This window comes from Lolium rigidum, chromosome 2 (genome assembly GCF_022539505.1).
Source record: "Lolium rigidum isolate FL_2022 chromosome 2, APGP_CSIRO_Lrig_0.1, whole genome shotgun sequence".
In the NCBI taxonomy this organism is placed as follows: Eukaryota; Viridiplantae; Streptophyta; class Magnoliopsida; order Poales; family Poaceae; genus Lolium; species Lolium rigidum.
This window is the reverse complement of record NC_061509.1, coordinates 41,079,523-41,092,401: the sequence shown is the minus strand read 5'-3', so window position 1 is coordinate 41,092,401 and position 12,879 is coordinate 41,079,523. Positions and strand designations below refer to the sequence as shown.

Below are 12,879 nucleotides of genomic sequence, written 5' to 3'. Positions count from 1 at the left end.
GGAGCGTGGCGCAACTCGGGCGGTTCTACGCCTAGAGTCGAAATATAGTCCTTGTAAAACTTCAATGTAATGAAACGCCCGCGAGTTTTCGAGACGCACTCTTTTCCTTTTCGGGGCACAGAGTGGGGCCGGAGAAGGTTTTTAATGAGGCGGGCTCGCGGTGCTTTGCAATATAATAAAGATAGTGGCTATATCACCTTCTTCTTTGTCAACGCGACCAAAGTCATCGTTCAGACGAATTTCAATATAGTTCATCGATAAAAGAAGAAAAAATCTTGCCTTGGTATTCAAATACCTCGTGAGTCAATAAAAATACAAAATAGTACTCAATAAAAGCTCGGGGGCTCACACTTGCCTTCAATATATAAATGCCTTGGTCCACAACCTCGCAAATATACAAATATAGAAAAAGTCACCGAAATACTCGGGGGCTAGGCAAACATAGAAATATAATGGTTGCTTTACAATATGGTCATGGACTACAAAGAAGAAATTTCTACAAGAAGCAAATAACTAGTCTTGATTCGGTATGTCGTCAAGAGTAACTCATGTTCTCCTCGGGAGCAGCACCAAGAAAGTCGGCATAATGGCCATCGGCAAAAAAGTCGGCATCCATCCAGAAGAAGGTCCTCAATCATTTCCTCGGCTATAGGTGTAACCTTCGTGTTAATCCTATCAACACCAACTCTCCGGCGTTTTACCTTTTGATGAACCCTATCGACAACTTGGGCAAGGTCAAGCTTTGAGTGACAGATCTGGAGCATGATAAGAGCAAATCTGGCACCAGCTACCAGTTGTGCTTTGACAAAATCGTGGATACTGCGAGCATCCTTGAATCTCTCCATCAATTCAGGAAGAGTTTTTGGTGGGACATTACGAGGAAACATGGAGTTGTAAACCATAGATAAGGTTTTGGTACAGAAGTGAAGGAAATCACGGGTTTGAGAGGCACGATCCTGAAATCGATAATTTGGCGGGTCCTCTCCGGAGTGGCCCAAAACAAAGAACCATGGTCCAAGGAAAGATTGACAAGGAGGTTTGTCCTAGTGTTTACCCTCTCTTCCTCGGCGGCGGCATCAATAAAGGCACCTATCAACACAACAAAGGGACAACCTTTAGGAGACAATAGCATGAAGATGAAAGATATCACAAGACGAGACAAACATACCCGACATATACTGCATCGGCTTCATTCATTAATTCGAGCATGAAATTTTCTCGAGTGACCGCTTTTCAGCTTCGAAACAGCAATCTCCTTAGCAGCCATAGCCTCATGGACCTGCTGAAGGGCAACTTTTTCGGCTTCGGATGATTTACGAGACTGCTCCATCATCACAAGTGTTTGCTTTTCGCATGCTGAAGTTGTTGTCGAAGATCATTCAATTCTTGCGACGAGGTATCATCGACGAGTGCGGCATCGATACGCAGTTCTCTCGCGCGGGAAGAAGGCGAAGCATTGGAAGGAGTAGGAATTGGAGTATAGTTATCAAATATCAAGCGAAATTTAAAACAGAACAACATTAAAAAACGAGGCAAAGATAGAGTTCTTCATTAATCTCTCGAGAATAATTACAAGGGCCCTACGGTGGGGCTAGGGAAATACGTGTCGCCAAAAGACTACTTTGGCGACAAGAGCAAAAGAAGCAAAAGAAAAACGAGAGGCATGCAACTAGACCTCCGGCCTTGACGAACTAGGAGTCGACGTTGGCTGGATCCCGAGATACGCCAAGATTTTCTTCGTATTGGGCTTGGCCGCCTTCATCGGTGACTTCCACCTCGGCTTGTTCTATCGGATCGGTGTCGCCAACCTTTGTCCGGTCGAGAGTCTGCCGACTGTCAGCAACCGAGCAACGAGTATTTTCAACCGCTACCTTCATGTTCTCATGGCGCGGCTTCAGCCCAAGATCTTCGATGTATTGAACATCTTGGCGAGGTCAAGGAAAGTCGAAGGTTCCTCTTTCTTCGGGAAGAAGTAGGGGAACAACGCCGACAAAGCCCCACTGGCATTGGCCACACCTTCACGAATTTCGCGTCCATGGGACTCTAGAAGAGAAAGTGCGTCAAGGAGAGGGTCATTGACAGATTTCTCCGAGATCAAAATCTTGGTTGGTTTGAGCTGCCATATAAAACAGAATGTTAGTCGAAAACCAAGAAACAAGAAGTACAAACAAAACAGAAGGGACAAGCGATATTACTCGGCGTGCGTCGACTTTGCGAATTCAAGCGCTTGATGATCCCTTGTTCTCGTGCAACCTGTGCAGATTTTTGCTCGTGCAAGGCGGACTCGGCATCTTTGAGCCTTTGCTGCAATTCTTCGACACTAGCAGCCTTTGCCTTGGCATCATCGGCTTCGGCTACGGCTTCGCTAGCGGCAAGTTCAGCCTTCTTGCGAGCCGTTTCACTTTTCTCGAGATTCAGAAAGTGTCTCGACACGTTTGTTAGCCTCTGCAAGTTTTTCCGTTGAGAAAGGAAAAGAAAGAGAAGAAAGATTCAAAATAGCGACAAGCAGAAGGAGTAAAAATTCAAGGAAAAACAGCAAGTACAACAGTCGTTACCTTCGGCTCTACTGGCATACTCGCGGTACCCAATAAATTGGGACCCGATGCGGATGAGATCCTTGATCATAGGCTGTCAAAGAAAAAAGTAAGAAGGGGAAAAAAAACTTCGGCATTACAAGAGTAAGGGTCCGCAAAAGCAAAATAGAGGAAAGATAGATCTCGATAAACTTACATCATCTAAGAGCTGCGACGAAGAGCTGCCCAATTGAGGAGGAGGCTCAACGACCATTTCAACCCTTGCCCTTTTTGGCGAAGGGACAAGGGGGCTTGACGGTGGAGTAGTAGTGACGACGTTTTGTTGGGGAGACGATGTTTCATCTCCTTCAACTAACGTGTACGAAACAAGCACGATACGTGACGTGCTTGGTCCGAGGAGCTACGTCGTAGGCTGGTACTTCCTCCTCATCACTAGTAAACAAAAATCGACGGTATAAAAAGCAAGACGAGAGTTAAACTTTTCGAGTACATCAAAAAAGGAGGAGAGATAAAATTGACTTACGAGCTGATGAGGGACTCAAAATAAGGATCATAAGCTGCCTTCGGATCCGAAGGAACAACTTCTTCAGCCTTAGAAATGCCAGAATCCTCGACTTCGGTCCTTTTCCTTTTGTTCTTCGGAGAAACGGCAGGAGGAAGGGATTCAGTCGACTCTCTGGCCTCAGACTCAGCCTCTCTCTCATGAGAAGCCGCAGATTTGTGAGAACCCGCAACTTCACTTTCGGGAACGAGAAGAAGCTTGAGTATCGTCGGCAACGATGGTCATTTCTTCGACCTCTCCACCCTCGGGGAAGAGGAGGAAGGGAAGTTATACTAGGATGATCTGAAAAAATAGAAACCAAAGAAAAAGTAAAGACATGACGGTACAATGAGATGCAAGAAAAAAGGTGCAACAAGATAAAAACGCGGAAAGACAAAATACCTTGGGGAGTGGATTGGTGGAGCTGTATGGTTCCACACGACAAGAAGAAGGAGCTGGATCTTTGCCCAGGCGAGAAAGCCTTCGAACCAACTTCTCCAAGTCCTTGGTGGAAAGGTCACCGGAGATTCGGTTGGCGTCATTTTCACCGAGTACGTCCACGGGGGATTTTTGCGAGCTCGAAGAGGCTGCACTCTAATCCTAAGGAAGTAAGCAGTGATTTGAACACCAGATAGCTCCTCGCCTCGAGTATTTTGAAGCTGGCGAATGCGAGACATGAGCGCCTCTGTCGCCTTTTTCTCTTCCTCAGAAGCTTCGGCATCCCAGGAGAAACGGCGCTGAATTTTGGCACTCCCGTCGAAGGGAATTATGTTGTGCTCAACGGAGTTGGCGCTTTCTTCGTGAATGTAAAGCCACTTCTTGCGCCATCCTTGGACGAGAATCAGGAAACTTGACGTCGAAATAATCGACATCGGTACGAATACGGATAACAACGCCACCTATGTTATAAGTGACGTTGTGGGAGCCATTGCGGCGGAGGCGGAAGATGCGTTTCCAAAGAGCCCAATTAGGAGCAACTCCAAGAAAGCATTCGCAAAGGGTGATAAAAATAGAAATGTGAAGGATGGAATTGGGGGTCGAGATGATGCGGTTGAATCCCATAGACAAAGAGAAGACCGCGGAGGAAATCATGGATTGGGGTAGAGAGGCCGCGGATAAGATGATCAACGAAACTAACCCGATACTCCATTGGAGGCTTGGGATAGCTTTCTTCACTGGGAAAGCGGATGGCGCCTTCCTTCTTCATCGGGCCAAGCCTTTTCATCGAGGTTGGAGTCTTGGTTGGAGATCTTGGATCTCTCCCACTCAAAATCTTCAGCGGCCATCGCGGACTGCGGAGTGCTTGTGGCGGGTCAAACGCGCACGCGGCGGCATCCACGGAAGCGGGTTGAGCAATGTATGCGAGAGCGGGAAATCGGCGAAGATTGGGCGCGAGAGGAAGATTTGCGAAGAGGAACAGGTGAGCGGCGCAAGCGAGGGATGAACGGAGGTTGAAGACAGGTTTATATAAGAATTGGGTGAAGCGAGTGTACCGTTGGATGAGGAAATCGTGTGGTGAGAATTGATCTTCGGTTACAAGGGCAAAAAAGTATTTTTACTTGGGACAAGCGTTACCGCACGAGCACCGAGAAAAAGCGGAGGACGTGTGTCCCCCACTTGCACGACGTGTCAACATGGTGGGAACGACGGACCCACAAAGCAGGAAAATATCGACCGGTGATAGAGTTGAAGAAAATTTGACAAGGGAAAGTATGTCGACAAGTTAAAGGAGAATGGCGACAGGATAAGTTATTTGAATGCATCGGGAGCTTTTGGTCGAAACAAGTTTTTGCCCAAATGCTCGGGGGCCACTTTGAAAAAAGAAAAATTTCGACAATGGCAAAAATAGAAAATGTTGAGTCTACGAGTCAAGCACAAGTTCTTGGCTGTAGCCTCGAGAGCTACTCCCATCGGGAGCGCCGTTCGCGCATCCGATAAAAAAGGAAAAACAAAAAAGAAAGAGAGAAGAAGGAGGAAAGAATATCAAGAGATAATGGCAATATAGTGACAAGGTGGACTAAAATGTTGAGCCTACAACCAAGCACAAGTTCTTGGCTGTAGCCTCGGGAGCTACTCCCATCGGGAACGCTGTTCGCGTGCCCGATGAAATTGACAAAGGAAAAATAGAACAAGCAAGAGAATATATTTCGAGTTATCATTAACTCTCCATATACTCCCATCGGGAAAGCAATATAAGTCATATTTGACTCAATAAAATGTGCCATTCCAGCAGCCGGAAAAGCACTCGACAATATATTCTCAGAACGCCGAAGTTGCGATCAATTTCGAATGCCGCAAAATTGCGAAGGTAAGACCCCGGACCTATTCTGCTGGGCGTGGCATCGCCGAAGACTGCGCTCTGCTACTTTTATCCGTATCAACGGATACGAAGAAAAATCTGACGGACGCGTTAGGTACTCGATAAATTTAGCCGGGACTCGACGGAATGGTAAGACCTTAAGCGGCGCCTGTCGAAGTTTACACCGAGTATCCCGAAATCATGTCCGGGGACGTGATTTTGAAGTAGGTTTTTGCGGATTGCCACTAGAGCAGTTAACTAGTACCGATCCGTCGGATGAACTAGCCCCAACTACCAATATCCCTGTACAATATAGAATTTTGTGAGAAAAAGTATGAAAGTTAGAGCTTTCGAGTAAAAATAAACGAGTAGAGATTTTCCCGACTCTATGATTCAAGCAAAATCTCGGGGGCTACTGACATAGGCATCCCAAATGGGCCTGCCTAATATAGTACCCGGGGTTTATTGAAGGCCCACTACCCGAAGAATAAGAAGACTCGAGAGCCCAAGATGTATTTAAGGAAAAGATAGAGTTGTAATAGGAAGTGTTATTTGTAATCTAGCGGGATGAGTTAGAAACCGTCCCGGACTATGTAATCCTTGTATAGCACGAATCCCTCGGCTCCACCTATATAAAGGGGGGGTCGAGGGACGAGAAGATCATCGAATCATTGTCTGCAAACCCTAGTTTTCATATTCGTCGAGTACTTTTCGGCTGAAACCTTCGAGATCTACTTGCCCTCTACTTCTAACTAAACCCTAGCCTATAATCCATAGGCATTGACAAGTTAATCCCTTGTCAGAGGGTGGTGGCCTCGGTTTTTTGGTACTGTCTGGATTCAGCCTCCAGTTATGGAAGAGACAGACGGATTGCGATGGTGTAGCTTCCTGGGTCCTGGGAAGAACTATTGCACTCGACAAGCTACTTCCCATTGATTCAGACGATGAACATATCCCAGTCATCCTTGGGTATGCTGAGGACAACAATGCTGTCTTCGTGTGGACATCGATCGGCGTCTTCATGGTTCGGCTTGAATCATTGCAGTTCCAGAAATTATTGGACTCCGAATACTGGTATAAATATTATCCATTGGAAGGTGTCTACACTGCAGGTACTCCCTCTGTTCGGATTTGATTCACTTCAATCAAAACGTTATTTGTTTATTAGTAGTCTGGTCTCCCTCCCGTTGATTAAATAGGAATGGAGGGAGTATAACGAAACCAATTTATCTGATATGGATTTATTTAAAAGAAGTTCATGTCCATTTCTGGCAGAGCATTCAAGACTAAATTTGTACTAGAAAATAAGCTTAATATGAATTGTCATGATCACTTTTATTGTTATACTATGACTGTATTTTATTTTATCAAATATGGGGACCAGGCTTAAGGGTAATTTTAGATAACTTCTCTCTACATATCTGCTAATAGTCATGCATGTTCTTCATTTTTATGATATAAGCGAGTACATACCTCAACTGGAAAAAGTATATACTGTTATTGGAAAGTTCTTTGTATTTGATAGTAGATATAGTTATGTTTTTTTGTTCTCATTGTTGGTCCAAAACCCCCCAATATCTATTTGACTGTTGGAATCGCATTGGTTACTTGACATTTTTTTTATTCTTGTAGACAAAGGTATGGATGGCCAGCACAATGGAGCTGAACTTCTGCAAAATACATGATATAATCTGTCCACATGGATATGCTGCCGAGATGTATTGATTGAGCAGGTAACTATCTGTTAGTTCTAGCAAAATAAAATGTTCCCTCTCCTTTCCTCGTGGGTATTTTTGTTTTACTTTGCTGGTTGCTACGTTGCATTTTTTCTGTGGTTATGGGTCGCTGGGAGCTGCTCCGCCGATTCCACCAGCCCCTCGTGCTCCCATGATAGGAATGAAAAGTTACAAAAAAAATGATAATCTAGGATGTTCCATTGGAGTTATTTGAAACACCTCTTTTAGCCTCTTCTGAAACCAGATGTAGCGAAGAACTCGAAAATATGCTAACAGTAGGAGTTGATGTGTGGTGCTACAAATCAATCCTTCATGTTGTTCTCTTTTCTAATTGTGGTTTTGTCCAATAACACTGGGAAGCCTTTGAGTTTTGGTACAAGTTCACAATTTGAAGCTTATATTTACTGGTTGAATGATCATACATAAATTGTGAGATAAGGCTTTTCCACGAATGATACAGCAAATCAGTTTGACTGGCGGCATTGGTTGTTCTGCAGGTATCAACGTTTAGGTTTCGGTGTCTGATATACAGAACTGGTTTGTCGGGTCCTTCTATTCTGCATGTTGTGCATGGGGCCTGTGAAGATGTGCTGTAGAAGGGAAGTGACCCTCTACACATGTGACATGAACTCCTAGGAATTAACATGTTCTGGTTAAGTGTAATGGGATCTAATATTCTATGCTATCAAACTTCTGTATTACATCTAATTTCTGTAGGTAATATTCAAACTGTAATGAAGAGAAAATTAACTTGCATCCGTTAATGCCATTGCACTTCGTATCTTGTTGTTCATCATCGCTTGTATTTCGTATGTGCGTGTATGTTCTCAGCATTGTTTGCTCATGTCTCACAGAATCTCTTTTTATGCCCATGAAAAAACTTATTTGTGTCTGTGTTGAATTTCTATTTCAAAAAAGATACGATTGCACCTGGGATGCTTTTGTGAGTTGAATTAATTGCACCCATTGAGTAGCAATGTTACTGGCATGGCATGGGTTTTTCTTGTTTCTTTGGGATGTGGTGAAGGCTTTTGGTGAAATTGTTGATTTCTGAATTTGATGTCTTTTACGAGTTAACTTCTTAAAAACTGTAACAGGCATTGTGCTAGGGGCATGGTGCATGCAGTCCTGAACCCAGAATCGCGCAATCTGTTTGGAAAATTTTAAAGTGCTCAATGGTGATCATCGGCATTTGGACCATAGGCCTGTGAGTTTGGAGACTAGCGACGGTGGTGGGTGTCAAAGCTTCACTGAGCCCCCTTTCCGTTCTGAAGCAATGTGCCTTTTTGGATGGTGCCACCTCTGTTGCTGATGGTGCTCGGGAGTTGTCAGCTGCCATTGCTACGCTTGCGATCAGCCACAGCCTGCGTACTGTTACTAGCTACTCGCACTGAATCAGGAGATTGGAGATTGCCATCAGCTCCGAGCAGTACGAATTGAATCAACACAAGCCACCATCTCCCAGCCCCAGCTACATACACTTCCATTAATCTGTTAAATATCCCCTGTCCTGATCGTGACAAACAAATTATTCATCTTTTCTTTGCCACGAATAAGTTAGGCCTTCTATTATTCAGAAGCTAAACTCACAAAACATTTCAGATGTCAGAAAAATCATTAGACCCTTTGGTCACCGCATCTCAAAGAAAAGGAGATGGTGTCCCAATTGCAAAATAGCATCGCCTAGGCCAAAAATGGGACATAAGCAGAATTTCAATATTCAAACCTCTCAATCTGATACAACTTAGAAATATCAGAAATTGGAAAGATGAAGACACACACACTTGTATGGAAAGCTTAAAACAAATGAACCACCAGTTAAGTACTACTTAATCGAAGAAAAGTCAATGTAGCTTCATCGTTCTGCTGGCTAACTGTGCTCAGAATTAGATAATAGATTGAAGCTGGCAAACTAAACGACCAAGTCCTACAAGTCCACTTCCCAGTTGACCAGTGCAAGCTATGTAGATGGTCCACGTTAAGTTATCCAAAAAGAAGGACCTTCAGCGAACAAGCCCGTTCCTGCATCTCAGCAACCGGAATACGGTTCTAGATACCTGTGGAGCAATGAAAGTCATTAGTCAAACAAATTTGTACTATTCATTCATGGAAATGCCACTATAGTTACAGAAACACATTTTTTTATGATCAAAGCTGGAAAATTCTACCAAGAAAAACAACTAATAGAAACACAGAAAAACAATAGGTATTATGCAGTATAGGGACCACATTTTCAGCTTCTACTGCTAGCACAATAGTGGGTATTTTTGTCATCTGATATTAATAGAGGCTAAGAGACAACTTCCATAGAGGCAGATATTATTGATTATCATGGACAGGCTCAAGGAATATCAAAAGAGACAAATCTGGTTTCTAGCTCATAGGTAAGAAATGTAAGAGCTTCTGGTCACTATCCGCCAAGGGACCATAAATCATCATATTAACTAATATACTTCCATAAAAAATAGAGAAGTGACTCAGTTTTGATGCAGCATTAGGAATAGATAGACAAAACATCATCTACTGTTAATATTGCAAAAACATTCCCGGAACAGTATAGAGTGATGAATATCATAGCTATCATTAGGGTACCAGAACTACTAATTTTGTTCCACGCCGTATCAGCAAAAAATATATATACCCACATTACTCCCAGTAGCAAAATTCGCCGTGACTATTCAGTTTTAGATTATCTTCAAATATTTGGCCAGAAAGATGAAATGAAGACCATTCATTAGTCTTTCCCTGGTACCTTGCCACTTGCAACAGGACTCGTACAATTTAGTTGGTTCAAGCTAAAATTTTCATTTAGTTGTCTTCAACACTTCCAACTTTTATGTATCTCATGTCGAGAGAAAAATGCACTACTGCACTAAACAAATAGAGAGCACAGCAACCTGGACTTGAATCCTATTGTCTGATGGTAATTAATTGTAATAATAACGTGGGTATATTGAAAACAACCTCGGTACATATTTACTTAAAAATGAGGTACCCCTTCCCTGCTTAAATCACATAAGCCACAACACAATGGGATGATGACAGCCAATAAACTGGGTACAGAAGCAGAAATTGTGACACAGATTGAACTAGATATGAGTAAAAAATACTTTTCCAGATCATAACCATTACGTTAAACTATACTACATAGTAACACAGCAGAATACTTAAGAACAACATCTCTAGGACCAAAAGAGGCAATTAATATGATGCTGCTTGAAATTATTGGCTTAACACAATAGGATGTGAACAACATTCCATGAAACAAGTACCGAAAAATAACCTGATTTTTCTAGTACCCGCAATGTAAAGCGCATGCTATTACCTGCAGCATAGATGCTTTCAAATGGATGATAGCAACGTCCGATGATCGGTACGGGAAACTTCTTGAACTGCAACGACTCAAGCTGGACCATGAAAAGGCTGACATCTGTCTGCAGGAAGATGGCATTATTGTACTCTGCAAACCCTATAATCATTAGGAACCGTCTCTCCTCTGAATTCAGGGAAAGTAGCTTGTCCAGTTCAACAGTTCTTGTCAACACCCATGAAGCGACACCATCAGAATCAGTATTCCTGTTCCATAATTGGGCGGTCAAATCTAACACAAAGAGTAAGCCAGGCCCGCCACCCTCTGCCCGCATAACTGTGATGTTCCAAGGTTTGCAGCATGCAAACTTATCCACTGGCAGATGTATCACAGCTAGGCTCAGCATATTCAGATCAAACTTGAGAACTGCACGCCAATTCCCAGTAATTATCCAGTAAAGGGAATCCCCGATCAGCACAGCGGGCATGGTAGACAATGTCATATAATCCTCGGATGGGACCAGTGTTGAGATAAGATCACTCCATACGCGGGTCTCTGATGAGTAAATGCAGGCGAACGCTCGTGTATATTGTCGGTCATGCCTGTCACAGCTTGCCAATACCACCCGGAAGTGGTGGGCGTCTCCAGCAGCGCGCAGCACCGCCCCCCTCGGGGTTTTGTCGGTGCCGAATACCAGGGGATGGGGAACGGCAAGGCTGCGCTGATCGCCGGTGACCGGGTCCCACACCAGGACCCGTTTCAGCTTCTGGTGGAACATTAGTACGAGGCCGTGGCGGCATCCGAGGATCTTGGAGAGGACGCGCGCTTCCGGCAGCACGGTGAAGCGGCCTGGCGAGACGCGATCGGGGGGCTCCATGGTAGGGTTGAAGGTGATGCCGGCAGCATCTTGGGAGAAGAAGCCGAGGAGGGGAGTGGGGTTGCGACGGTGGTGGTGGCGGCGGAAGCGGCGGGTGAAGGCGGGGTCGGAGACGAGACGGCGCCAGCGCTTGCAGGCGGCGGAGGCGCGAGGGAGGGAGGACGGCTGTGGGGGGAGGCGGAGGAGGATCTCGGAGAGTAGGTCGTCATCTTCCATCGGCGGCGGCGCCGGCGGCGAGGTGGGGAATGGGCAGAGGATACTCATCTCGCTGCTCGTGCGGGGATCGATCTAGGAAGTGAAGCTGCAGGTGGCCCAAATGGAGAAAATATCACTCTGCCCACCAGGCCGAGGCAAAGCCCCTGAATCTTCGATCGTACCGCATAGTTTTTTCACTTCTGCCTAAGCAAATCCTACTATTCTGCCACTTTGTACTGCTCCTTCCTATTCATATTAGAGTATCTCCACCCCCGGCGTCTCCAAAAGCATCCCCTAAAGAAATTTGGGGCGCGCGAAAAAATTTCATTTTCAACCGCGCGCCTCAAAGCCTTCTTCTGTCCAGCACCCCGCAGGGGCGGGCCTAGACTTTTGAGTATGGGTATTCAAGATTATAAAATATATTTTGAATACGAAACTAACGATCACACACATATATCATAAGTATTTGAGTACAAACGAGGGAAATATTGAATCCCACACATCTCATATTTTCTTGAAAAAACCCCATAATGAGTGATACTTGCTTGAGAAACATATGAATTTACCAAGCACGACGCTGTAGGCATTGCCGGGTTCTCGTCGATTCAGAAGTGCACCGCCGCCATAAGAATGCTTGCATACGGAGTACCTGCCGATACGCAAGACGACTACCTTCGCATGAGTGAGTCTACTGTCATTGAGTGCATGTACAAGTTTTTGCCGAGCTGTGGTGGGAAAGTTTGGTAAATACTACTTGAGAGGGCCAACTGAAGAAGAGACTGCAAGGATCATGGCATAAAATGCAGCGATAGGATTCTCTGGGATGCTTAGAAGTATCCATTGCATGCACTGGTCATGAAAGAACTGCCCGTTTGCTTGGCAAGGTATATACAAAATGGCGTCATGGATATTGTAGTGTGGTTCTTGAAGCTGTGTCAGATTATGACCTGTGGTTTGGCATTCTTTCTTTGGCATGGCGGGATCACACAATGACATCAACATGTTGCAGCAGTCTCCGAGCCCGTCCCTGCTCTCCACAGGGTACGCTCCGTACGCCGGACACAACGAAAAGCGAGGCAGGCTCCCACCTATCGGCGACCACTTCCATAATCATTGGTTCGCGCCTTTTATTTCTCGTCGCGCCTTCGCTCCCACGCCTCCTAACCCTCCACCGCCGCTCGATTTGCCGGACGTTTCTACGGCAGATCTCTTCTGAGTCGGGCACCGTCGTCGCGGCTGGCTCTCTCGCCGTTCAATGCCCTGTCAGGTAGGCGCGATAGGCCGTTGTTCGTTGCCTCATCTGCCGCGGTTGTCTACATATCCACTTTCTACCTAGTTTCCATGATCGGCCACAACTTCCAATTTGTTTTGTCTGCAAGCTCTTAAG

At 45.0% G+C, this 12,879-nt stretch overlaps 1 protein-coding gene and 1 long non-coding RNA gene across 2 annotated transcripts; one reads left to right on the top strand and one right to left on the bottom strand.

Annotated features, from left to right (window-relative positions):
• Positions 1-7,001: 7,001 nt before the first annotated feature.
• Positions 7,002-7,903, top strand: LOC124691638. Its single transcript, XR_006999043.1, has 2 exons — positions 7,002-7,107; positions 7,608-7,903. It is a non-coding gene; the product is annotated as an uncharacterized LOC124691638 (long non-coding RNA).
• A 904-nt stretch (positions 7,904-8,807) lies between these two features.
• Positions 8,808-11,570, bottom strand: LOC124691635 (F-box/kelch-repeat protein At3g17530-like). Its single transcript, XM_047224919.1, has 2 exons — positions 10,436-11,570; positions 8,808-9,167 (listed from the first exon to the last, which is right to left on the bottom strand). The coding sequence occupies exons 1-2, from the start codon at positions 11,559-11,561 to the stop codon at positions 9,160-9,162; spliced, it is 1,134 nt and encodes a 377-aa protein (XP_047080875.1). The 5' UTR covers positions 11,562-11,570; the 3' UTR covers positions 8,808-9,159.
• Between the last annotated feature and the right edge of the window lie 1,309 nt (positions 11,571-12,879).

Excerpts from the sequence above, each read along its gene's own strand:
- LOC124691635 (XM_047224919.1), bottom strand. The coding sequence starts at position 11,561 with ATGAGTATCCTCTGCCCATTCCCCACCTCGCCGCCGGCGCCGCCGCCG.